At 41.7% G+C, this 27,325-nt stretch overlaps 1 protein-coding gene across 1 annotated transcript in view; it reads left to right on the forward strand.

Annotated features, from left to right (window-relative positions):
- The window catches only part of LOC137376406 (ribosomal protein S6 kinase alpha-5-like), a 131,261-nt gene that overhangs the window by 66,223 nt on the left and 37,713 nt on the right, over positions 1–27,325 (forward strand). Inside the window, 7 exon segments of the mRNA XM_068044915.1 lie at positions 1,268–1,486; positions 13,391–13,506; positions 13,707–13,814; positions 13,986–14,069; positions 22,340–22,443; positions 24,418–24,568; positions 26,281–26,439. Of these exon segments, the coding sequence (XP_067901016.1) occupies positions 1,268–1,486; positions 13,391–13,506; positions 13,707–13,814; positions 13,986–14,069; positions 22,340–22,443; positions 24,418–24,568; positions 26,281–26,439 (941 nt within the window).

Raw genomic sequence — 27,325 nt, forward strand, 5'->3', positions numbered from 1 at the left:
ATCCTGTCCACCACAATGGTTTGCAGGTGTGGATGCTTAACTCAGTACAAACACACCCTTGCTAAACAAGTTGTTTGGACAGCTTCCATAATAATAAAAAAAACACACAACATGCATTCAGTGTCATAATTTTCTTCCAAAAGACTAGCTGATTCAGATGTTTAACCAGCTAATAAAGCATGTGTCTAACAAAGCGTTTAACAAAGAATTTCAGAATAAAAAAGTCTCCAAAAATTTCCATAGTGTTCTCCTTTACTGAAAGTATGACCTCTTCCTGTGGAACAGTTCAGTAGGCACTAAGTGCTTTTACCCATGTGGCCATTATTCATTGAGAATGTTAGCAGGCTGTTTGACCTCAAGGGGACATAATAGCCATAATATGCCCCAATACGTGCATTTCGAGCAAGGGTTTCTGGATAGCAATCAGGAGCAGGAACCCTGTTTGAGTTTCCAATCCTATTCAGAGCACCAAGGCCAATTGTTGCACCTCACTCCGCTCCCCCCACCCCCTGTCGAATTCCCACCTCCCTCAATTCCTCTGCTGAGAATAGCTAGCTCAACACAGATGGCAGATTGATTTTGAAATCTTTGTGGTCTGAGCGGGTGAGCTATTCATTGGATAAAATTATGAGGAATCAAGAGCTCTCCTGCAATTAGCTGTACAGTAATACATAGGATCACAGCTTTTGGCACATTTTGATGAAATAGAGGAATGAGTTTGTTACAGGGTGGGTTTCATGCTGTACTTTCTTCCACACAAATTAGGAGTGTAAACTGGGTACAAGCAGTACAGATTACATTGAATTTAGTAGTCCATGTTAATTAGGTACAGCAAGCTTTTTGCACAAAAAGTCAACATTGAATATCTGTGACAAAATGAATATTGGCATCCTAATAGCACATATCGCTGCTTTAAATGCACTGTGTCACAGAGTATGGGGAACTGCTACCAAGAATCGACATCCAAATCTACTCTGTGTTCCTGATTCCAGCAGTGGTGTTGACACAAATGGAGGCTGAATGCTTTTCAAAAATGGGTAAGGAGCAAAGAGCGAAAACACATTCAAGAATGACAGTGACCAGGTTAGTTTGATGGTGTAGCATATTGAAGAACTAACATGCCATGCCACTTTGTGACCCATAAGATAATCTTACATATCTATTACTCTGTTATAGAATAATAGATGGTTATTGTTTTTTAATGCCTAGTAGAAGATATTTTATTATTAACAAATTATTATTCTTGTCTTTTGCTATATCTTTGCAGCATATGGGAAAGTTTTCCTGGTCAGGAAAATCAGTGGCCATGATGCAAACAAACTCTATGCAATGAAAGTGCTTAAGAAGGCTTCCATTGTACAAAAAGCAAAAACAACTGAGCACATCAAGACAGAACGGCAGGTGTTGGAACACATTCGGCAGTCTCCTTTTCTGGTCACGTTGCACTATGCCTTCCAGACAGACACCAAGCTTCATCTTATTCTAGGTAATAGTTTTTGCAGTCGTTGCTTTTTTAAAAAAAAATTACAAAATAACATTTTGAATGCTATTATGTATTTAATTTCTCCCCATCCTTTCGCTTTAAGGCAGTACTGTGGTGTACATTGATAACAGTGAAGTGATACCTTAATATTCCAGTATATTGCCACAAATGTGAATTGTTTTTCCCACAATTCGTCATATTGTAATTTTTCAGTCTGTTGTCATGAACACGTGCCATCGGTTGAAAACCTGAATTAAACTTTACTAAAAGCAGGAGACAAAGAACTTGAATTAAACTTTCAAAAATAGAGCAGCTAAAAAGACCACAGCAATTTGCATTGAAATACCTCACATACGAAGGTATTGAGGTGGAGACGAATTCTGGTTAATCTCCCATCAGAACAATGGCTTACAAATTTTGAACAAGCTACCTGCCTCACTTCCATTAACAAGACATTCAAAACCATCTTGGAACATTAACACTGGTGGAGACGAACCTCAAAGGGTAAACATTCAAACAATGGAACCTGAGAGCGAGATTTGAATTCTTAAGACCTGAACTAATTAAGATGCAAAAGAGAGAACAAACTGGACAATCACGTGACCGTCTCTCCATCTGCATGAAAACTTGCAGTTTCTTCTCTCTCTCGCTCTCTCTCCAGGTAACGCTGTAAGTTCAAACCCTGCCTGTGAGCTACTAACATCCAAGTCATTCATTGCTGCAGACAGAGACACTGGGGAGAAAACCATTTACATCACTGTCTCCTAGAAAACCCTGAACTAGGTGGCCACCTCTACCAGCCAGAAACTTCAGGACCACGAGTTCAGCTGGAAAACAACTGAATTAGCACACTCCACAGACTGTATATTCTTTTATTTGTTCTGGATTCTAATCCAACCAATCTATTCTTCACTCTGAAATGTGTGTGCGTGTGTGTGTGTGAAAGTTGGAGCATAGTTTATTATTTTACTTAGATCGGGTTTTTGATTTTAAGTACAATAAACTAACCTCTTGTTTAAACTCAAACAAACCTGTTCTATTGGTTCTTTTATGATATAAACCCTGTTGTGGTCAAACAAGGAGAGGCCTTTCGACCCCTCCTTGCCTGATCGTAACAGAAATTTGGGGGCTTGTGTCCAGACAAACGAGAAATTGGAAGTGGGAAACCGAATTGATCCCCAGCAAAAAAATTTTAAAACTTGTATACAGGTTTTCTTGTAGTTTTCAGTGCTAGAGTACTTATATGTCCAATATTCGAGGCCAGTACCTTCCAAGGCCAGAGTGAAGTAACCTGGGACAAGTTAAAAGCTGTATCTGTTAAAGAGTTGAAGAATGTGACTGGGCAGTTAGAGCTGACTATCCGTCCAAAAGCTAGGAAACCCAAAATCTTAAAATTTGTGGCCAACCATCTTGCACTTGAAACTGAAAACTTGGAGACAGGCTTAGAGTCGGAAACAGACAGAGTAACATTAGCTAAGGTACAGCTAGAACAGAGCAGACTAGAATTAGAATTCCAGAGAGAGAAGGAGGAGAGAGAGCATCGGGCAAGGGAAAAAGAAAGAGCCTTTCAAAGGGCATTAAGGCAGCTCAAACTAACTAGGGGAAGACTCAGTGCACCCAACGAAGCCACCGCTAGTGAGGGAACTACCCCTAGCTCAGGACCGAGTGCTGAGCTCTTAGTTCTCCCAGTTGATACCAAAGTTTAATGAGGGGGATGTGGAAGCGTTTTTGTCTCTTTTGAAAAGCTTGCAAAACAGCTGAAGTGGCCAGCAGAGAGAGAGTCACTGCAATTGCAAAGCAAAATAACATGAGATTTATTCACTGTTGCCTGATGAGAGTTCATCAGACTATGAGATGTCCTCTGAAATAGCCTAACAAGCCACTCAGTTCAGGGGCAATTAGGGAATGGGCAATAAATGCTGGCCTAGCCAGCGACACCCACATCACACAAACGAATAGGGAACAAAATGCTATCCTGTATGCATTCGATTGCTACCAGAGGTGTACCACAAAAAATTCCGAACCCTCCAAAAGCAGCCTGAACAAACTTACCTCGAGTTTGAAAGAGTTAAGCAGCTCACTTTTGACCAATGGATGTGAGCACTCAAGATATAGCTCACATATGAAGACCTCCGAGAGGTGATCCTTCTCGAGTTCAAAAACTCACTTCCCCTTTCCGTTAAAACCCACATGGAGGAACAAAAGGTTCTAAGAGCCAGGCAGGCAGCAACTCTAGCTGATGAATTTATGCTTGTCCACAAGCCCTTACCCCAAGGGAAACTCTTCCCTAGTCACCTCCAAAAACCGGAAAAGAATAAAAGGTGTGAGGGTGATAGGAGCCTGGACAACTATGGGTGAGAAGGGAAAGCTGAGCACAAAGGGGACCCTCCTCAGGCCCAGGAAGGACGGTGCTGAGAGCAGGAGTGACGCCTGAAAGCCTGTTTGTTTCCATTGTAACAAGGCAGGTCACCTTTGAGCTGACTGCTGGAAGTTACGGGGAAAACTGGTATGATTAATCAAGGCACACCAGACCAGTGCAGGAAAAGGGGCCCTGATGGAAAGCACAGCAGACCAGTCTGTGGCTTTGACTGCAGCAGTATGACCCAGTAAGCATACTGCTGTGAGTGCAGCAAAATGTAACAAAATCCCTGATAGTTACCAAGATTTTGTGTCCCAAGGAAAAGTCAGTAAGGCAAGCAAGCCCATAGTCATACTTAGGGATACAGAGTCCACCCAATCCCTTCTGCTGGGAAAAGGCATTTTGAATGCTAGAGCATTAGTAAACAATATCGGAGGACAGTATATGCCCAAACCTTTATATCGGGTGCACCTGGAGTGCAACCTTGTTTCAGGACCTGTAACCATGGGGATTATCGCCAGTTTACCTGTGAACAGGGTCAACCTGCTCCTGGGTAATGATCTGGTGGGGGCAAAGATGGTAGCTTCCCCAGTGGTTTTAGAGAGACCAAAGAGGTCCGGGAGACAGAGCAGTTGTCTGAAAAGGTCCCTGGCATTTTCCCTGACTCTGTGGTGACCTGGTCCATGGTCAAGCAAGCTCAGTCAGAGGAGGCTGAACTGGCAATGCAGACAGATGACCCTACTGTCTGGTTATCTGAAACCTCCAAAGGATGTGTTAAACGGGTGTTCCTTGGTTGAGGCTGAACAAGACAACCCAGTGTTAAAAAGGTTAGCACAGACTGCCCAAACTGAAACTGAAGCAGGGAGTCCCAGAGTGCTACTATTTAAAAGATGCTGTGCTGATGAGGAAGTGAAGACCTCCTCACAGACCTGCGGACGAAGAATGGACAGTGGTTCAGCAAATAGTGGTACCGCCGATGTTAGAGAAACTTCTAAGCCTGTTTGTGAAGAAGACACTAAGACTAGGATGCTTTGGTGGAGACTGTTTGCTTATTGCTTGCCACTGAGCTTACTACTCCACTCCTAACAATCTCCAACCAGTGCTGGCTGGCTCTTTATATATACATCTGAATACAATTAACTGATCAACACCTGTTCCCCTATTACCTTCAACTACTATGTATTTAACATCTCAACAGATCTTATTAGACACCAACAGCCAAGGTACTGTAAGGAAATACTAAGAATAGCCCACGACCTTTCAATGGCCGGACATGTCGGTATACAAAAAGCCCAAGCCCGCATAAGACAGCACTTTGACTAGCCACAACTCCGCAAAGGTGTGGTGGAGTTCTGTAAAACGTGTCACGTGTGCCAGGTTGTGGGCTAGCCCCAAACTGCAATAAAACCTGCACCCCGAATTCCCAAACCAACTTTTGGGGAACCCTTCAGCAGAGTGCTGGTGGATTGTGTGGGACACCTGCCGAAAACAAAAGGGAGCTACCAGTATCTTCTCACCTTTGTGGATGTGGCTACCTGATTCCCAGAGGCCATTCCCCTAAGAACTATCTCTGCCATGGTAGTGATGGAGGGACTAACCCAATTCTTTACCCAATTTGGGCAGCTTGCCAAGATCCAGTTGGATCAGGGCACGAATTTCATGTCTGGTATTTTTCAAAAAGTCATGGGTAGTCTGGGCATAACCTAGCTAAAGTCCTCAGCCTAGCATCCACAGTCACAAAGGGCTTTGGAACAGTACCACCAGACCCTAAAGACAATGATCAGGGCATACTGCTATGAGTACCCCCATGACTGGGGCAAAGGGCTGGGATTTCTCCTGTTCGCCACCAGGGACTCACACAATGTGTCCACTAGCTTTAGCGCCTTTGAATTAGTTTATGGACGCAAGGTGAGAGGTTTTTGGGACACAGGGATGAGCCTTCCATGTTAAACTACATCTCCATGTTCCGCGAACGGCTCACGAGAGCCTGTGCAGTGGCGCAGAAGCCCCTTAAAAAACCTCCCAGACAATGATGAAAAGGCTGGCAGATAACCATGCCAAGGTCAGAACATTTCAGCCCAGAGACCATGTATTAGTGCTACTCCCAATACAGGGTGAACCCCTGAAAGCCCGATTCAGTGGCCGCTATAGAGTAATAAAGAGAATTAGCAGGGTGAACTATTTAATTGACACCCCAGACCATAGGAAAAAACAATGGCTGTGCCACATTAATATGTTAAAGCAGTATCACAGCTGTGAAGGGGACAAGCAAGCCCAGGTCTGTCAGGCAGTCCGGAAAGAGGAGGATGAAAAGGACAGTGAGGATGAGTTAGAGGAGAGCCTGGAGGATTCCCAAATCGAACCCCCATCACCAAAATGTTAAGAAATCTAGACACTGTACTCTTCTATTTGAATGCAGAACAGAGAGGAGCCCAAATAAGGCTGCTCACAGCATTTAAAGAAATCTGCAGGGACAAACCAAGGTGCACAACCCTAACCCTACATGATGTGGATGTAGGAGAGACTCCTCCCATCAAACAAAACCCCTATTGTCTAGGTCCCAGAAAACTGACCCAGGTTCGGGAGGAAATTCGGTATATGCTAGAAAACAAGCTGATTGAGCCCAGCCAGAGCTGCTGGAGTTTGCCAGTTGTGCTGGTGCCCAAGCTCAATGGCTCAACAAGGCTCTGCATTGATTACAGGAAGGTAAATGCAGCGACCAGAGCTGACTCCCACCCAGTTCCTCGCCTGTAAGACTGTATTGATGGAGTAGGAAATATCACCTACATAATCAAGATATACATGCTAAATGGATACTAGCAGGTTCTCAGCACCCCGAACCAAAGAGATTTCAGCTTTTGCCACCCCAGCCTGCCTATTCCAGTGCCAAGTAATGCCCTTTGGATTAAGGAATGCCCAGCTACCTTTCAAAGGCTGATGAACCAGATAGTGGCTGGCCTACCCAACTGTGTAGTGTACCTGGATGATTTGTTAGTGTACAGTGAGACCTGGGGGGACCACCTAGACCAATTAGAATCCCTCTTCCAAAGGTCAGCTGACCTAGTGGTAAACCTTGCAAAAAGCAAGTTTACTAAAGTTCAAGTAACCTACTTAGGGCATGTTGTAGTTCAGGGGTGAGTGCTGCCCAGAGTAGCAAAAGTATAGGCGCTAATGGATTTTCCCATCCCAACGACCGAACAGGAAATAATGCGATTTTTGGGGATGTGTGGGTTTTACCGCAAGCTTGTCCCAAATTTAGCACTATAACTGTCCCACTGACAGACTTACTGCAGAAAAGAGCAAAGGTATTGTGGTCAGAGAGGTGCCAAACAGCTTTTGAGAAGCTAAAAGCCATCTTAACTAATGAGCTCACAGCTCCAAATTTTAATAAACCATTTAAAATGGCAGTTGATGCTAGTGACCTAGGGATAGGTGTTGTCCTGCTCCAAGATGATGAGTCAGGCATTGAGAATCCAGTTGGGTACTTCTCTTAAAAAAAAATTAAACCAACATCAAAAGTGGTATTCCACTGTGGAAAAGGAAGCACTGGGAATGTTGTTAGTCCTCCAGCACCTTTGAGGTCCATGTCCAAAATGGTTATAGGGAGATTATAGTCCATACCGACCATAATCCTTTAACCTTTGTGGAGAAATTCAAAAATCAAAATGCAAGGCTATTTCGATGGAGCCTGCTTTTGCAACCCTACCAGTTAAAAATTACCCACATTGCAGGAAAAACAATGTGATAGCTGGTGCATTGTCCAGAGTCTAACTCAATGCAGAATCATCCCAGTTGACAATTAAACCAGAGCATTCCTATGGTAGTGTGAGATTGAGAAGTGAGTGTTTGAGAATGAATGTGTGTGTATAGTTTCTTTTTTTTAATCTACGACCTTATAATGAAATGCTCCTGTCGTCACATTTCATTCCTCCTGGTGTAGAGGCGTCATGAACATATACTATGCCAAATCATTTTTTAAAATCCATCAGTTGGAATCCTGAATTAAACTTTAAAAAGAAAGCATGAGACAAAGAACTTGAATTTAACTTTCAAAAAGAAAGCAGCTAAAATGGCCACCACAATTTGCATTGAAATACCTCACATATAAAGGTATCTAGGTGGAGATGAATGTCTGGTTAATCACCCATCAGAACAATGGCTTACGAATTTTAAACAAGCCACCTTCCTCACCTCCATTAACAAGACATTAAAAGCCATCTTGGAACAGTAACCCTGGTGGAGACGAAACTCAAAGGGTAAACACTGAAACAATGGGACCCGAGAGAGATTGGAATTCTTAAGACTTGAACTAATTAAGATGCAAAAGAGAGAGCACACTGGACAATCATGTGACTGTCTCTCCATCTGTGTGAAAACTTGCAGTTTCTTCTTTCTACAGGAGACAAGCACCTGCTTTTGACCAGTGCAGGACCCAAGTGGGGGGGTCTGTTCTCACTCTCTCTGTCCAGGCAAGTCAATCATTGCTGTAGACAGCGACTCGGGAGAAAACTATTTACATCACTGTCTCCAAGAAAACCCTGAACCAGGTGGCCACCTCTACCACCCAGAAACTTCAGGACTACGAGTTCAGCTGGAAGAGAACTGAATTAGCAGACGCCATAGAAAGTACAATAAACTAACCTCTTGTTTGAACTCAAGAAAACCGATTTGATTCTTTCATGATCATAGCACATAAAAGGGTTAAACACTCACTGAATTGGTAAGCATATCCACTGTTTAAAAGAAATAAACCAAGTTGCAGTCAAACAAGGAGAGGGACGAGGGGAGCCTTTCGACCCCTCCTCACCTGATCGTAACACTGTACTATGTCCTCAGTAAGAGATGTTTTGCTTAATAAAGATAGGGAAAAATATAAGTCCTCTTCAATTGACCTTTGCATACCTTTAAGTAAATTGATCAAGGGCAGCATTGCTATTGCTACAGTTTAAGAATAGGTCATTGAGTTGTTTTCTCAGCTGAAGAATGATACTGGGGTGAGGTGGTAACCAAACTGTGCATATGAAAATGTATATTACTTAAACTTAAGAATTTATGCTAGGAAATTAGAGTGTACTGTCTTCAAACATTGCAGCTTCATTACAATGATACTACAGTGGAACTGTGGTTTTTATTTCCATAAAACAGATAGTTACTTACAGGTAAAATATCTGTACCAAAGCAGAGAACCACAACAATATATTTATGGTGCAATTACTTGGAGCACAACAAAGACTGAATTTGGTCCATGTAGGGCCAAACTATTATCTTTGGGGCATTTTTACATAGTTCAATAATCTGCAAGGCCTTTGGAGAAAACTGTATTTTGTAAACTTCCTTATGTGATGTTTGTACAAGGTTCAGGAGATGATCTTGTCCGCCATAAGTTATCCAAGTATCAGTTCCAGAAACAGAACCAAACTAAACTAGACTTTAAATATTGAACTAAGACTCTTGAAAAGTTGGGGCTTTTCACTTAAACTAAGAATATTAAGGGGTAATCTGATGTGGGAATTTAAGATTATGAAAGAATATTTTAGGGTAAAAATAAGTCATTTCAGCTGGTCAGTGAGACAGTAATGACAGCACAAAACCTTAAAATAATCCAAAAAAATTAAAAGCAAAATTAGAAAAAAATTACTTCTACGGAAGCTGGTTAGAATGGGTAATTCTCTGCCACAAATTACTCATGGAATATTAGAAATGTATAGCACAGAAAGAGACCATTCTCCCATTGTGTCTCTGCCAGTCCTTTGAAAGAGCTAGCCAATTAGTCCCACACCGTTGCTCTTTCTTCACAATTCCACAACATTTTCCTTTTCAAGCATATATATCCAATTTCCTTGTGGAAGTTACTATTGAATCTGCTTCCTCCACCCTTTCTGGTAATGCATTCCCAATCGAACAACTTGCTGTGTTTAAAATAAAAACATTCTCCTCATCTTCCCTTGGTTCTTTTTCCAATTATTTTAAGTCAACTTCCCTGATCTCTCCATATCAATAAGTAAATCTGCTCTGCACCCTCTCTAATCCCTTAACATCCTTCCTAAAGTGTGGTGCCCAGAATTTGACAAATTTGAGGCCTAACCAGTAACTTTTATAAATGTTTACCATAACTTCCTTGCTTTTGTACTGTATGGATCTATTTATGAAGCTCAGAATTCTGTATGCTTTTTAACAGCCTTAAAGACTTGTCCTGCTACCTTCAAAGATTTGTGCATGTGTTGTCTTTACATTTGTCCCCATCATTGACCACTGGTCAGCTCAAACAAACTAGCTCTAAAACAGAAAACAGAGTGTTAGGGTTAAAGATAGTTACTCAGATTGACAGAAGGTGAGAGATGGTGTTAAACAGGGATTGGTGCTGGAACCACCATTGTTCACTATTTATATAAATGATTTGGACTCAGAAATTGAAAGTACAATATTAAAATTTGCAGATGAGAACAAAATTGGTTGGGGATGGGATGGGGTGATGGTGTTTATAGTTAATACCGAGGAACACTAACAAAATACAATAACACAATAATGAACTTGTGGAATGCACATGTAAATGGCAAATTAATTTCAATACAGATAAGTGTAAGGTGGTGCATTTTGATAGGAGGAGTAAGAAGGCTCCTTGGAAAGTAAGAGTTTCAATGGGATAAAGGTGGAAAGAGATCTAGAGGTGCAAATTCACAAATCATTAAAAGTTGCAACCAGGTTAACAAAGCCATAAAAAGTGCAAACAAAACACTGGGTTCATTCCTGGAGGATTAGAATTCAAAAGCAGAGAAGTTAATGTTAAACTTGTAGAGAACCTTGGTTAGACCACATTTAGAATATTTTGCACAGTTCTGGTTGCCAAATTACAAAAAGAATATAGAAGTACTACAGAGGTGCAAGAAAGATTTTCAAGGATGATCCAAGAACTAAGAGGGTATAACTATCAGGACAGATTGAACAGGCTGGGGCTCTTTACTCCAGAAAAAAGAAGACTTGAGAGTTAACCTGTTAGGGTTATCAGCATAATACAAGCAAATGTTTGGTAATAAGTGAAAATACAATGGAAAGAACTTTCCTGTACCAGCACAGAAGCTACAAACATCAATCCAGAAATAGCATTCATAGTGGCAATCCAAAGTGTCATCTAAGTTGGAGTGCTGTCAGATAATGAAAGGGATTTCATTAATTACATGTTAATCAGTCTCCCATGGCATTGCACAAGTTGATTCAAGACTGAGGCTGAAATTGTACCAGCCCATTGGAGACTGGCTGTCAGGCAGAGGGTAATAAAATGGCATCGTAGGGGAAGCCTGACTTGTTCCTGCCTCCAGGGGATATTCGCCGCGACAGGAATGGCAGCGGCTCTGTGGCCCGCCAACCGGAGGCAGGCAGCCAGTTATTCCAACTAATTGGCCTATTGACGGCCATTTTACCAGGCCACCAGGATTTTCTAAGAGTCAGAACAACTCCCCGGAGCATGGTGAGTCCACCAGCTGCATCGAGGAGGCCTCCAAGCAGCTTCCCAGAAGTTCCCGTCCTTTTCTCAGGCTCCACGGCCCACAGAGGGGTCCTCACCTGAGGGGCAATGGACACCCCCATGGCCCCAATGTCATCGCTGAAGGGTTCACTCCTCCGATCGCTGGGGCTTGCCTGCCTAGCCTCAGCCCATCCATAATTTTCTTACCGATCCTTCGAGGGCGCCTCAATATAGAGGCGCCCTTTCTTTCCACTTGCAGCCTCAGCCACGTCTATTGGTAGCACTGCCAAGGCTGCAGAGCTGCCAGGTGCTGACCTTATTGGGACAGAGGTCCCTGCTGAGGCCTGTCAATTGGCCCCACCAGTAAAATTGCTGCCATGGTCCCGCTGTTCATCTGTGTAGCTCAGGACCCACATTTGGCCCCGATATCGTGGTGTGCCAATAAAATCCCAGCCCAACATGGACAAAAGAGCTGAACTCCAGAGGTGAGGTGAGAGTGACTGCCCTTGACATCAAGGCAGCATTTGACCCCGAGTATGGCATCAAGCAGCCCTTGCAAAACTGGAGTCAGTGTTGGTTGGAGACATACCTAGCACAAAGGAAGATGGTTGTGGTTGTTGGAGGTCGATCATCTCATTTCCAGGACATCACTGCAGGAGTTCCTCAGGTTAGTGTCCTAGGCCCACCCATCTTCAGCTGCTTCATCAATGATCTTCCCTCCATCATAAGGTCAGAAGGGGGATGTTCGCTGATGATTGCACAATGTTCACCATTCGCAACTGCTCAGATATTGAAGCAGCCCATGTCCAGATGCAGCAAGACCTGAGCAACATCCAGGCTAGGGCTGATAAGTGGCAAGAAATATTCGTGCCACACCAGTGCCAGGCAATGTCCATCTCAAACAAGAGAGAATCCAACCATCTCCCCTTGATGTTCAATGGCATTACCATCACTGAATCCCCCACTGTCAACTGGGGGTTACCATTGACCAGAAACTGAACTGGAGCAGCCACGTAAATACTGTGGCTACAAAAGCAGGTCAGAGGCTGGGAATTCTGTGGCGAGTAACTCACCTCCTGACTCCCCAAAGCCTATTCACCATCTACAAGGCACAAGTTAGGAGTGTGATGGAATAGTCTCCACTTGCTTGGATGGATGCATCTCCAACAACACTCAAGAAGCTCGACATCATCCAGGACAAAGCAGCCCGCTTGATTGGCACCCAATCCAACTCCTTCAACGTTCACTCCCTTCACCATGAACACACAGTGACAGCAGTGTGTACCATCTACAAGTTGCACTGCAGCAACTCACCAAGTCTTCTTCATCAACACTTTCCTAACCTGTGACCTTTACTACCTAGAAGGACAAGGGCAGCAGTTGCATAGGAACACCATCACCTGCAAGTTCCCTTCCAAGCCACACACCATCCTGACTTGGAACTATATCGCCATTCCTTCACTGTCGCTGGGTCAAAATGCTGGAACGTCCTTCCTACAGCCCAAGGACTGCAGTGGTTCAAGAAGGCAGGTCATCACCAACTTCTCGAGGACAATTAGAGATGGGAAATAAATGCTGGCTTAGCCAGTGACGTCCGCATCCCATGAGCAAGTAAAAAAAAGTTATTATCCAAGAAGGCAAAAAATAATTTAAAACTCCAAATGGTATACATTACAGTAAAGAGAAATGAATTCACGTGAATGTTTGCTGGGGATCATGTCTAAGGTATTATCTGAGCCCTTTTGGTAGAATTACTGACTTCTTGGCTCCTGTACATGGTGTGGTAGTGGACTGTTCCACAAATATGATGTGTGTATCGATCTGTGGTATTTGGAGTGATGTTTTTCTTCCAATTTCTCAACTTCTCTTCACAATTTCAGCCCATTGTGTAGTGGTTAATATTTTATATGTTCCACAATTATGAGGTCATGGTGAAAATTGATGTCCATCTTAAGAGCATTTGTGGCAAGCCCGTTATTTTTGGAATGAGTCCGATTGCAGATTGAAATCTTGAAAAAGTTATATTACATCATAATTTATTTAAAGTCTTGATACATTATAAATGTTGTCTGAATTCCTTCTGTAGACTATGTAAATGGTGGCGAGTTGTTTACACATCTATACCAAAGGGAGCACTTCACAGAAGTGGAAGTTCAAATCTATGCAGGAGAGATTGTGCTAGCACTGGAACATCTCCATAAGGTAAGGGTGATAAAGATTCCAGTCTGCACAAGGCAAAACAGAAATGCCAATGTAATTATTGTATCCACAGTGCCATGATATGTTTTCGTTGAGGATTGTAGATATCCGTTTTGGACATCATTAACAAATTCATTAATTTTCTTAGAACAGCAACTTTTTGCATATAAATTAAACTATTTACTAATACCTTTCATTGGTAGCTTGGAATCATATATCGAGATATCAAGCTTGAAAATATTTTATTGGATGGTGATGGTCATGTCGTTTTGACAGACTTTGGACTCAGCAAGGAGTTTGTCACTTTTGAGGTAATTCTTGTTTTTTGCTGGTTGAGGATGTTTTTTTTATTGATTATGGTATTGGTTATTATTTTCTGACTGTTAGAGCCAGAATTGATTGTGAGCTTTGAAACCTTATTAAACTTATGTGTACATATTTATTGGTTTGTGCATTAATTTTACATATTTCCTCTTGTTTAGAATGAAAGAACGTATTCATTCTGTGGTACCATTGAATATATGGCACCAGAGATTATTCAAGGAGGAAGCAGTGGCCACGATAAGGTTAATAAATAGTAACATTATTGTTTAGTACAAAAGGAAATTTAAATTACCAGATTTTGTCATTCTTGATATAACACACAAAATTGGAATTGACAATGTATTGAACTGCTTTTTACTGTCTCTAACTTTAATCTTTTCCTACTTCCAATATCCACAAATGTCTTTAATGAAGCTAGTTCTTAGTAGACTCATCAAAAATCTCTACAACTGTGGAGAGAATTACCATTGAATTTGAGTCTGATCCACATTCTCAAATTTACAGCAAAAGTGATGATGATTATGATGATCAGGAACTCACTCAAGATTGTTCAGGCTTATTGTAGAATCCTCAGAGCCCTGGTGATATTGTATCCCTGGTCTGTGGTAAATTAACCAATCTGAACTTCCACATCTGTATGACATAGAGACCAACTATGTGGTGTGTTTGGCCACAGAGTTATCAAGGTGAGAAAGCGTGCGTATATATTAAGAAAAAAGTTGCTTTTAAGTTTGATATAAATTTTAGGCGCCAAGAAAAAAGGCTATAAGCAAATTAAGTTGGAGAAAAAACACTGAGGCAGGACAAGGTGGTTATTGGAGGTTTGGAGTAATCAGGAGATGGATAGCCAAAATATCACAGTACTCAATGCACCACTGTAAAATACTAGCTTATTTATATTGGCCAATTTCTACATCTTCAAGTTTTATCAGATGTGAAGCTGAGAAAACGGGAGTGAATTATTGACTTTTAAATTTTGATCTATTGATACCAGACTGGGTAGTATAGCTAATAATATCTGATACTAAATTGGGGGCATAGCTAATAATGTATGGTGCCAAAATAGAGGAAGACATAAACAGGTTTTCACAGTGCGCATATATATGGCAAATGAAATTCTACATAGTGAACTGATTTATTTTGGTAGAAGAATAAGGAGGCTACTTATTCCTTGAAAGGTAAGAAATTAAATTGGTTCGAGGAGCAGAAAGATCTGAGAATACAAACACTAAACCTAGCAACACAAGTTGATAATACCATAAAGAGTGTAAACAAAATACTGTGGTTCATTTACAGGGGAATAGAATACAAAATTAGAGAGGTAATATTAAATTTACATGCTACCTTAATTAGATCACACTTGGAGTGCTGTGTTCAGTTCTGGTGTCCATAATACAAAAAGGATATTGAAGCACTGCAAAAAAAATGCAGAAATAGTTACAAGAATATTACCAGAATTGAGAGTATATAATTATCAGGAAAGATTAAGCAGGCTGGAGCTCTTTCCTCAGAAGAGAGAAATCTGATAGAGGTCTTTCACATTATGAATGGGTTTAAAATGGTGGATGTTGGGAAACTGTTTCCGCTTGTGGGTGAGTCCAGAACAAGGGGTATAAAAATAAAATTGTCACTAACAGATCTAATGAAGAATTTAGGAGGAATTTCTTTACACAGAGTAGTAAGAATGTGGACTTGCTACGTGAAGTGGTTGAATCATAGATCGTTGATTCATTTAAGGGGAAGCTTGATGCATATATGCAGGAAAAGGGAATAGAAGGATATGACAGAAAGGTGAGAACATATAATTAGAGTGGGAGAACATAAGAACATAAGAAACAGGAGCAGGAATAGGTCATTTGGCCCCTCAAGCCTGCCCTGCCATTCAATAAGTCCTAGACCTCAACTCCTCTTTCGTGCCAGCTCCTCATAGCCCTCAACTCCCTGATATTTCAAAAATCTATCTACCTCCTCTTTAAGTACTTCCAGTCATCTAGCCTCCACAACTCTCTGGGGTAGAGAATTCCAGACATTCACTACCCTCTGAGAGAAGAAATTCCTTCACATCTCAGTTTTATTCTTATTCTGTAACTATGTCCCCTAGTTGGAGATTCCACCACTAATGGAAACATCTTCTCAACGTCTACCCTGTCAAGTCCCCTCAGAATCTTGTACGTTTCAATAAGATCACCCCTCATTCTTCTAAACTCTAATGGATAAAGGCCTAACCTGTTTATCCATTCTTGATAAGTCAACCCCTTCATCCCAGGAATCAGCCTAGTGAATCTCTTTTGAACTGCCTGCAATGCCAGTATGTCCTTTCTTAAATACGGGGACCAAAACTGTACACAGTACTCCAGGTGCAGCTTAACCAACACCCTGTACAGTTATAACAAGACTTCTCTATTTTTAAACTCCAACCCCCTAGCAATAAAGGCCAAAATTCCATTTGCCTTCTTAATTACTTGCTGCACCTGCATGCTAACTTTTTGTGTTTCATGCACAAGAACACTCACATCCCTCTGTGCTGCACTTTTTTGGAGTCTCTCTTAATTTAAATAATAGTCTGCCTTTTGATTCTTCCTACCAAAGTGCATGACCTCACACTATCCCACATTAAACTCCATCTGCCAAGTTTTTGCCCACTCACCCAACCTATCTATATCCCCTTGCAGATTCCTTATGTCCTCATGATAACATGCCCTCCCACCTATTTTTATATCATCAGCAAATATGGATATATTATATTCTGCCCCATCCTCCAAGGCATTAATATAGATAGTAAATAATTGAGGCCCTAGGACTGATCCTTGTGGCACTCCACTAGTTACGTCTTTCAAACCTGAAAAAGACCCATTAATCCAGACTCTCTCTCTTCTGTGAGTTAACCAATCCTCAGTCCATGCTAATACATTACCCCCAATACCGTTAGCTCCTATCTTTTATGTGGCACCTTATCAAATGCCTTCTGGAAATCCAAATATATTACATCTACCGGTTCCCCATTATCAACTCTGCTTGTTATATCCTCAAAGAACTCTAACAAATTTGTCAAACATGATTTCCCTTTTACAAAATCATGTTGAACTCTGTTTGACTGCGTTAAGCTTTTCTAAATGTCCTGCTATTTCTTCCTTAATAATGGACTCTAGCATTTTCCCAAAGACCGATATTAGGCTAACTGGCCTACAGTTTCCTGCTTTTTTTCTCCCTCCCTTCTTGAACAGGAGCGTCACATTAGTGGTTTTCCAGTCCACTGGGACCCTCCTGGAATCCAGTGAGTTCTGGAATATTTCGACCAATGCCTCCACTATCTCTGCAGCCACTTCCTTTAAAACCCTTGGATGCAGGCCATCAGGTCCTGGAGACTTGTCTGCCTTTAGTCCCATTAGTTTGTCAAATACTTTGTCCCTCGTGATAGAGACTGTTGCAAGATCTTTCCTCCCATTAGCTCCTTGCTTATCTGATATCTGTGGGATGTTTATAGTGTCCTCCACTATGAAGACCGATGCAATAGATTGGTTTAAATTATCTGCCATCTCCCTGTTCCCCGTTATCAATTCTCCAGTCGCATCCTCCAGGGGTCCCATGCTCACTTTAGCTACTCTGTCTTTATATACCCGTAGAAGCTCTCGCTGTTTGTTTTTAAATTTCTTGCCAATTTACTTTCGTAATCAATTTTCTCCCTCTTTATTAGCTTTTTCTGAGTCCTAAAAAATTCCCAATCCTCTGACCTACCACTAGTTTTCGCCACTTTGTATGCCTTAGTTTTTGATTGGATACGCTCCTTGACCGCCTTTGTTAACCATGGGTGGTCCATCCTTCTCATCGAGTCCTTCTTTTTGACCGGGATAAATTTTTGCTGAGTGTTATGAAGTATCTGCTTAAATATCTGCCACTGCTCATCCACTGACCTGCCCCTTAGTCTATTTTCCCAGCCCACTTTAGACAACTCTTTCTTCATACTTCTGTAATTGCCCTTGTTTAAATTAAGGACACTGGTTTGAGACCTGAGCTGCTCACCCTCCAACTGAATTTGAAATTCTACCTATTTGTGATTGCTACCCCCTAGAGGATCTTTAACTACAATATCTCTTATTAATCCTACCTCATTACACATTACTAGATCTAAAATAGCCTGTTCCTGGGTAGGTTCTGCAACGTGTTGCTCTAAGTAGCAATCCCTGATACACTCTGCAAATTCGTCTTCCATGTTACCTCTGCCAATCTGATTTTTCCAGTCAATATGCAGATTAAAATCACCCATGACAATTGTATCACCCTTCTTACACGCCTCCATTATTTCCCGATTTATACTTTGTCCTACAGTGAGGCAACTCTTCGGGGGCCTAAAGACGACTCCCACCCATGAGTTCTCCTTGCTATTCCTTTTTTCCACCCAAACTGATTTCACATCACTATCTATTGCACCGATATCACTATTCACCACCGCACTGATTTCTTCCCTTATTAACAAAGCTCCCCCACCTCCTTTTCCTTATTGCCTATTTTTCCTGGATCGTCGAATACCCTTGAATATTGAGTTCCCAGTCTTGGTCACCCTGCAACCATGTCTCTGTAATAGCTATCGAGTCATATTCATTTATTTCTATTTGTGCCGTCCACTCATCTGTCTCGTTACAAATGCTGCGTGCATTCAGATAAAGAGCCTTAAGCTTTGACTTTTTGCCATTATTACTCATTCTGGTTCTAATTTCTGCTGCACTCTTCTGCTTATATTTTCTGTTCCTTCCTATCACAATTTGATTACCGTTCGCCTCTTCACTACCCTGCACCTGTGCTCTCTTGTTTCTTTTCGATTTTTTAAACTTCAATTGAACCCCCTCCCCCCCCCTCCCCACTAATTCATTTAAAGTCCTATCTGCAATCCTAGTTGTACAATTTGCCAGGACACAGGTCCCAGCAAGGTTTAAATGAAGCCCGTCCCAAAGGAACAGCTCTCTCCTACCCTAGTACTTGTGCCAGTGCCCCATGAATCTGAACCCATTTCTCCCACAACAATCTTTGAGCCACGCATTTACTTCTCTAATCTTATTTACCCTACACCAATTTGCAGGTGGCTCAGGTAGTAATCTGGAGATTATTACCTTTGAGGTTCTGCTTTTTAATTTAGCCCCGAGCTGCTCATAGTCCCTCAGCAGAACCTCTTCCTTAGCCCTACCTATGTTGTTGGTACCTACGTGGACCACGACAGCTGGATCCTTCCCGTCCCACTGCAAGTTCCTCTCCAGCCCTAAAGATATGTCCTTAACCTTGGCACCAGGTAGGCAACACAGCCTTCCGGACTCCCTGTCTTTGTTGCACAGAACAGTATCTATTCCCCTAACTATGCTATCCCCTATTACTACTACATTTCTCTTTTCACCCCCACTTGAATGGCACTCTGAACCACGGTGCTGTGGTCAGTTTGCTCACCCTCCCTGCAGTCTGTGCCCTTGTCCACACCGGGAGCCAGAACCTCGTACCTATTGGATAAGGGCACTGGCTGAGGCTCCTCCAAAGCTAAATTCTGGATCCCCATACCCGCCTCACTCGCCGCCATACCTCCCTCTGGTCTTGCCCTAGTGTAAGTTATTAGTATCGTTTGTGCCAGCATCTCACAGAGTCATATAGTCATTTATGTCACAGAAGGAGGCCATTCGGCCCAAGTCCATGCCGGCTCTCCATAGAGCAATCCAGTCAATTGCATTCCCCCGCTCTATCCCTGTAGCCCTGCAAATTTATTTAATTTAGCTATCCATCCAGTTTCCTTTTGAAATCATTTGCCTCCATCACCCTTGTAGGCAGCGAGTTCCAGATCATTCCAACTTGCTGCATTAAAACATTTCTTCCTCACATCCCCCCTGCATCTCTTGCCCAAAATCATAAACCTGTGTCCTATAGTCCTTGTACCATCAGCTGATAGGAACAGTTTTTCCTTTGTCTTCATAATCCAAACCTGTTATAATCTTGTACACCTCAATCAAATCTCCCGGAATATCCTTTGCTTCAAGGGTAACAACCCCAGCTTCTCCAACCTAACCTTATAGCTATAATTCTTCCTTCCTGGAACCATTTTGACTTAACCTCAGCTGAACCTAGCAATGTTTTCATTTAACTGATTTGAGTGAGTGCGAAACAGGATTACCAACTGGGATTCAGTAATAACTTCATATGGGACAGGGAAGTTGCATTTTAATGTGTGTCTTAAAGGGCTGTAGCAGCGTTAATCCCTGTCATTTTTGGCATGCTGGCTTCTACCAGAAACGGCAGCCATATGACATTAACAACAGAAAATGCTGGAAATGCTTGGGTCAGGCAACATTTGTGGAGAGAAAAACAGTTAACATTTCAGGTCTGTTGTTAACTCTGTTTTTCTCTGCATAGATGCTGCTTGACCTGCTCTCTATTTCCAGCATTCTTTTGGGTTGTTTCAGATTTCCAGCATCAGAATTATTCTGTTTTTTTGTTGTGCTAGCCATAAGATATCTATGTCTATGGTGCGGCCCTACAAGGCATTTTTTTAAAACTTGCTTAACGGAGTCAAGTTCTTGGCTGCCTCATTATGTATCTTCAATCTGAAGGCACAGTCCCACAACTTCGAATGCCTGATTTTCTTGGCTGGTCTTTAGGGCAGTTGTCTGCTCAATGGAATTCCAGGAAAATGCCATGGCAGGTTTTAATGACAACATCACTTGTATGTCATAGGTGGGAGATGGTGGCGTAGTGGTAATGTCACTGAACCAGAAGTCCAGGCTATTGGGGATATGGGTTCAAATCCCACCACAGCAGCTGGTGGAATTTAAATTCAATTAATTAATAAAAATCTAGAACTGAAAGATATTCTTAGTAATGGCTTCATGGCACCTATCATCAATTGTCATAAAAACCCATCTGGTTCACTAACGGCCTTACCTGTGAGTCCAGACCCACAGCAATATGGTTGACTCTTAACTGCCCTCTGAAATGGCCTAGCAAGCCACTCAGTTGTCAATGGCAATTCGGGATGGGCAACAAATTGCCAGCCTTGCCAGCGACGCCCACATCCCATGAAAGAATAAAAAAAATTACATACAATTGAAATGCTCTGCCCACACCTGGGATTGTTAGAGGAAATGCATGTCAGGCTCAAATGGAACAGAGACCCAGGGCTGAATTTTGTGCCCATGGCGAGCTCCTGGCACTGGGCCGAAATGGCGGGGGAATTCTGTGGCACCGGTATCCCAGTCCCTTTAAAGATGGTGATCGCACATCCATCGGGAGTGGTGGCCACTGCCGGTACTGCAAGAGGCCTGGGACCCAGGCCCAGGGCTGGAGCCCAGACCCAAGGTAGGTGAGGTGGGGTTACAGGGGCCAGATTGGCAGGCCCTAGGGTGGGTGGGGGAGGAGGGGTGGTCTGAGGGGGGCACATTTAGTCCAGGGGGAGGGGAGCTTACAGGGGCAGACCTTTTCTTGGCGGGGACCTTCCGTGGGCTACAGATTGCCCAAGGAGGAGCCCCCCACCCCCTCCAAGCCCACAGGAAGGTCGCCCCGTTTTTCTGGGCAACCTCCCCACTTGGCAGAGACCCCCCACCCGCTGCAGGTTAAATCGCAGCGACGACAGGAAGAGCCCCTTAATTGGCCATTATTAGGGCACTTAAGGGCCTCAGTTGGCCTCTGGGCAGGAAGGCCATTGTCAGCCTATCCTGCCCCTGACCAAATTGCATTGCGACAGGCAGGTGACAGGCCCTCTATTCTCCCCCCTACCCCCCGCCTCTGTCGCATTTCTATGATGCTCCCCACCACTACCCCCCCCAAACCCATCTTGGGGGCCCGTAAAATTCAGTCCCCAGTGTTATGGATCCATGAGCTCTTTCTCTCTTTGAAACTGGTGCATTCTGGGTTTTAAGCAAAAGAAAAACAACACATTTTATTTAACACATCTAGATTATCACATTACATTTTTAGAAGTAATACTTCATTTTAGTCATGTAATTGTAATGTGTTCATAAAGTAAATATATACCTGCATTAAAATAATCTCTACTAACTTGAGAAATCTTGATTTACTGTTGTTGGAAAAGAACTTGCATTTATATTAGCATCTTTCACGACCTTAAGATGTCCCAAAACACTTTACAGATAATGTGTAGTCACTGTTGCAATCTAGGAGATGCAGCAACCAACTTGTGCACAGCAAGCTCCCACATGCAGCAATGTAATAATGACTAGATAATTTTTTTTGATATTTGTTAAGGGACAAGTATTGGCCAGGACACCATCGAGAACTCCCCTGCATTGCAACATGCAATATTTTATATCCACCTGAGAGGACAGATGGAGCCTTGGTTTAACATCTCATCTGAAAGACAGCACCTCCAACAGTGCAGCTGTCCCTCAGTACTGCACTTGAGTGTCAGCTTTGTTTATATGCTGAAATCTCTGGAGTAGAACTTGAACCCACAACTTTCTAATTCAGATGAGAATGTGACGACTGAGCCACGACTGATACACATTATGTCATTGTTTCTCAACAGGCCGTTGATTGGTGGAGTCTTGGGGTCCTTGTGTACGAGCTATTGACGGGAGCTTCGCCTTTCACCGTTGATGGTGCAAAAAATTCTCAGTCGGAAATCTCAAGGTGGCATCAATAAGTTTTTTCTTATTCTATAAAAATTGCAATGTTGAACACAATGAGAAAGCGGCTAAGATGTACAATTTATTGAATAAAACTTTTTTTGCATTTAATCCCTTTGTCTAATGTTACAATCCAATTTTTCAGCATTTCCACATTTATGTTTTATTCAGTTGAGAAGGAAGGGCAACCTGTGCTGCATAATGTTGCATGGCCGCTTTAAGTGCTCAGTGACGAGTGCTCTTTTTGTGGGTCAAGGCAAATACCAGCAACAACACTTAAAAAGCAACATTTGTGCAAACCCTGCTTTCAAAAGAGCCCAAAATCAGGCATGATCAAGTTGGATTATTGAGGTTGTAATTCGTGCTACTTTTGTGTTTGAATCCACAGCTCCAATGCTCAAACTGTAGAATGCCTTTAGAAAAGCAAAGAATTTTTGTTTGTTATTTAGGGTGAGCTTCAAAAATATGCCACTGAAATCCTTAATAGAGCAATCTGTTATGACCTATGAAATATACTGTCTATGTTACTTACAGTCAGGCTATTTTAGGTACCCCAATTTTATTAAATTCTCACAGTGGTAATTGTCTTTAGGGTAGGATTAACCAGTTCAGGGGACCAACTCTTCCCTGTCAACAACCATAACTGAAGCCTAATATCCCATAAACAGTGTCAATTCCATTTGTACTCTGTACCAACAGCTGTTCCTGTAAAATGTGAGGTTTCAGGAGGAGAGGCTTGCTGCAAGTTGTTCTGTTCACACAGGATGTGAAATTGCTGCAAACAGAGTACAGCAGGATGTGCTTATTTCCACCGGGCATGAGGTTGCAGCGGCAATAGCACACCACAGCCCTTCCTGCTGCAATATCTAATCTACTAACAGGCACAATTTGCCACAAGCCACCTTGACAGTGCACCTATCAAAAGACTATGCAGGATTACACAGATCTGGAAAAGAACCCAGTGGCTCAGATCAAGCATTCATATCAAAAATATTTTACCATTTAAATCTGAACTGTATGTAAAAAAAACACAAGGTGACATGAACTTTGCACAAGGAAACCACTGAACCTTCAGCACTGTTCATAAATTGATCAAGTTTCTAGTAACAGCTTTGGTTCTTTATTCACTATATGTAACTGCATACAAATTTGCTCCATTTAAAATTAATTTCTAGTAATCATAAAATCGTAGAATGGTTACAGCTCAGAAGGAGGCCAATCGTGTCTGTCCCGGCTCTCTGCAAGAGTAACTTACCTAGTCCCACTCCCCTGCCTTTTCCCTGTAGCCCTGAAAAATATTTCTCTTCAGATAATTATCCAGTTCTCTTTTTTTGAAGGCCTCGATTGAATCTGCCTCCATCATACTGTTAGGCAATGCATTCCAGATTCTAACCACATGCTGCGTCGAAATGTTTTTCCTCATGTCTGTTTTTATTTAAACTCAAAAGTTTCCCCATTTATCTGATAGTATTTCTGGAATTTGGTCACAAGTACTGCATCTATAGCATTTTGCATTAGGCTAATATTTGAGTTCTAACACAAAGTATTAACAAACCTTTTCCATATTGCTGTAAAAAAAAATGAATAACTGAGGATCAGAAAAAAAGTTAGTGATTTATTTTATTTTTAATTGAGATTTGCATTCATTTTCCATATTGAATAGACTTTTTTTTAAGAAGTTGTAGTTTATTTTTAAAGCACTGTGGTGCATAGATATATAGTAACAGAACATGAATCTAAAAATTGCTATTGTGAAATGCAAAGCTATGTATTATTGCAAGCAAATTTGGAGGAACTATTAGCATTCATTATCAGCAATGGCAAATTTACCATTAAAATATTGGGTTGTTTTTCTCAATTGTAATTTTAATTAGCTTAATCCAACTAAATTTCAATTCTAAATATTGCATTTTTGTTCATTGTTGAAAATGTATCTGTTCAATACAAGTCTTGAAATAATAATTGTATTCTTTCTTAGGCGAATCTTAAAAAATGACCCTCCGTTCTCTGTAGAGATTGAGTCCACTGCCAAGAATTTAATACAGAAACTGTTGATGAAAGATCCTAAACAAAGGCTTGGTTCAGGGCCAACGGGAGCTGGAGAGATCAAATCTCATGCCTTTTTCCAGGTGCTGTCTCAGTCAGAAATTACTCTAGTCATTAATAGAAATGTTACCTTGTAGTTAACTAACCAAGGAAAATAGACATAATCTAACAATTCATTAGGTTACACAAGCCTTTTTGATAGAATTGAATAAATTATGGGACTTCAACTTCCACTGAGGCAAGGATGACACTAATGCAGAAGACTAACACCACAGAGCACTTCTGTCATCATTTGCTTCATGTAAACCCTCTTGAGTAAAAGTTTCCTTTGGAGATTATAACAGAAACAGCTGTTTCATCATAAATAGCCATATTGTAGGAAATAGTGAGTTGAATTTTATGGGCCCCATGGGACGGGAACAGAGGCGGGGGACCTCATAAAATTGCTTCAGAAGGCGGGGTTGGAGTGCCTGTTGTGGGACTACTTTAAGAGCGGATCACCTTGAGCTGTAGGTGAAGATCACCAGAGGAAGTGATGTCACATCACACATGACCAGTTAGTTGTGGGTGTAACCTGACAGAGTGAGATGTGTTTAGATGTGGCTCATGCAGTAATTGTTTGTGTGTGTATATATGTTCTAGTTAACTTATAATAAAAGCTCACTTTTTCTTTGGATATTACTTGTAGTCCTGTGCATCTTACAATAGTTCACACTCCAAAGGAACAAGTAATATTACACCTGTCAATTTAGTCTGGGGTGGGGAAGGCCAAAGACAGCCTTCTGACCCCAGGCCAACCTCTCCTCGCCTCCCCCTCTAATAGAAGGCGGAGGGACCTGCCACCTGGGGGAAGATGCCACCAGGCAAAACCTGGCAGCCTCCTAGAGGGTTTGGGGGGGTCCTTTGGGGCAATCCAGGGTCCCCGGAGGGCCCCCCCACGGAGGCAATTGCTGTCCTCCCTGGGAAGAGACACCCCTCTAACCTCATGAACCCCACTCCCCCTCACCGGGACCTGCCTAAATTTGGTTTTCTAATTAGTGGCTAGTGGTTAACATATTGGACAATACTGTTATGGACAAAATATTCATTGAAGAATTATGGAATATAAATCATAATCAGTGTTCCTGGCATGGAGCCAAGATCAATGGGCGCTCAACTCTCTCATGCTCACATAGCTCCATTAATGTTATAGGTCTGGTTTTGTGACCTATGCTGCTGTCCAGCAAGGCTTTATGCCACAAACACAGCAATGCTGAATTTACTCTTTTGAGAAAGACAGTAGTAACTCACGAGTTTCTCATCTTTTTATGTGGTATGTCTTGCTCATAGAACAAATTGTGTAACTGGCCATGTACAGTTAAACTGTTGTGTCTGTTTATTTACCAGCAATCTCTAAAATAATGTGGAAACATAAGCGCTAATCTAAATTGTAACTTCACAGCTGTCTTCCATATTGGCACCAGTTATTGGCCATAAAGCAACACAAAAACATCAAAATATGTAATGGAGAACATTTTGTTGTGTAATGTTACATTGTTGCCCCTCTCATTTGCTATTAAAGAGGTTCGTAGATAGTTATAGTGAGGTAATGGAGAAATTACCAAAACCGCTTGGAGAATGAGCTAATACCACCTCACAGTTTACAAGTGAGCACAGTAACGACATATTTGTTAAGATTACTTGCTAAATGCCAGTTGTTCATTTTTCAACCTTGTACTGTAAACTCACCCTCATATTATTTGGAATGTTTCCTTATAGGCTTTCTTTGTATATATGTTTTCAAATGTATCTTCAGGGCCTAAACTGGACAGATTTAGCAACCAAGGCAATCAAACCTCCAATCAAACCAGTCATACGAAATGAACTAGACGTCAGCAACTTTGCAGAAGAGTTTACAAGAATGGATCCGGCCTATTCTCCTGCTGCTCTTCCTCAACATGGAGATCTATTTAAGGTATGTCAAAATATTCTACATTTGTATCACTAAGCATTAAAGTGTTATAAAAGTATGATGTTATGCAAATTTGCAGTCCTGGTTAATAAAAGATTGAATAATGTACTGTACTTCAGCCAATAATGACTACATATATGATGGAAGTTGCAAGAGATGCAATGAAAACAGAGGACCTTCCCCATTACAATCAGTGCCTCGTAGCAGGTGGATCAAAAATTGTTTCACTTAGTACCCAAATGTTACACTATTTAATTAACTGTCAGTCCACAGAGCAGAGCTTCACTGGAACAACAATCAAAATATTAATGCAGTCCTCGAGGCAAGGCGCACAAACATAACACAAGTTGCCCTTTTTTTTGGTGCCTCCTTCTGCAGGTTCAGTTGGCAAAGACATTAATCCCCTGGGTTGTTTTTGTTCCCTGAAGGTTTATTGAGTAAAGGCGCCTTGGTGCTTACCTCTCATTCAGTGTATAGTTCTCTCGGTCAAGTGGAGCCCTCTGTCTTTCTGTCTGTTGGTGTGTAGCTCAGGCTGTCAAGTCAATGTGTATCTCTCTATCGGTATCTAACCCTCTGAAGTTTTAATTGCTTTTGTAAATTTTGATGACCATACATTGAGCTAAAAGGATTGTTTGCTCATAATTGCTGTATCTTTTTACAAGGGCAGGCTTCCTTTGAGGTATAATATTTAGTAGAGACTTAAAGTATTTTAGATGCTATGGTAGATGTTATTTTTGTGAAAATGAGATCAAATTTTAAAAAAGCAAACAGATCTGAAGCTGAGTCACAAATGCAAAATTATCACTGCTGTGGACAAGAAGGCAAATGGCACAAAATTCAGATTGTTAGCACCCATGCTACGTTTGCCTTTAGAGGTCCAAAATGGTGT

Source organism: Heterodontus francisci, chromosome 13 (genome assembly GCF_036365525.1).
Source record: "Heterodontus francisci isolate sHetFra1 chromosome 13, sHetFra1.hap1, whole genome shotgun sequence".
Lineage (NCBI taxonomy): Eukaryota > Metazoa > Chordata > Chondrichthyes > Heterodontiformes > Heterodontidae > Heterodontus > Heterodontus francisci.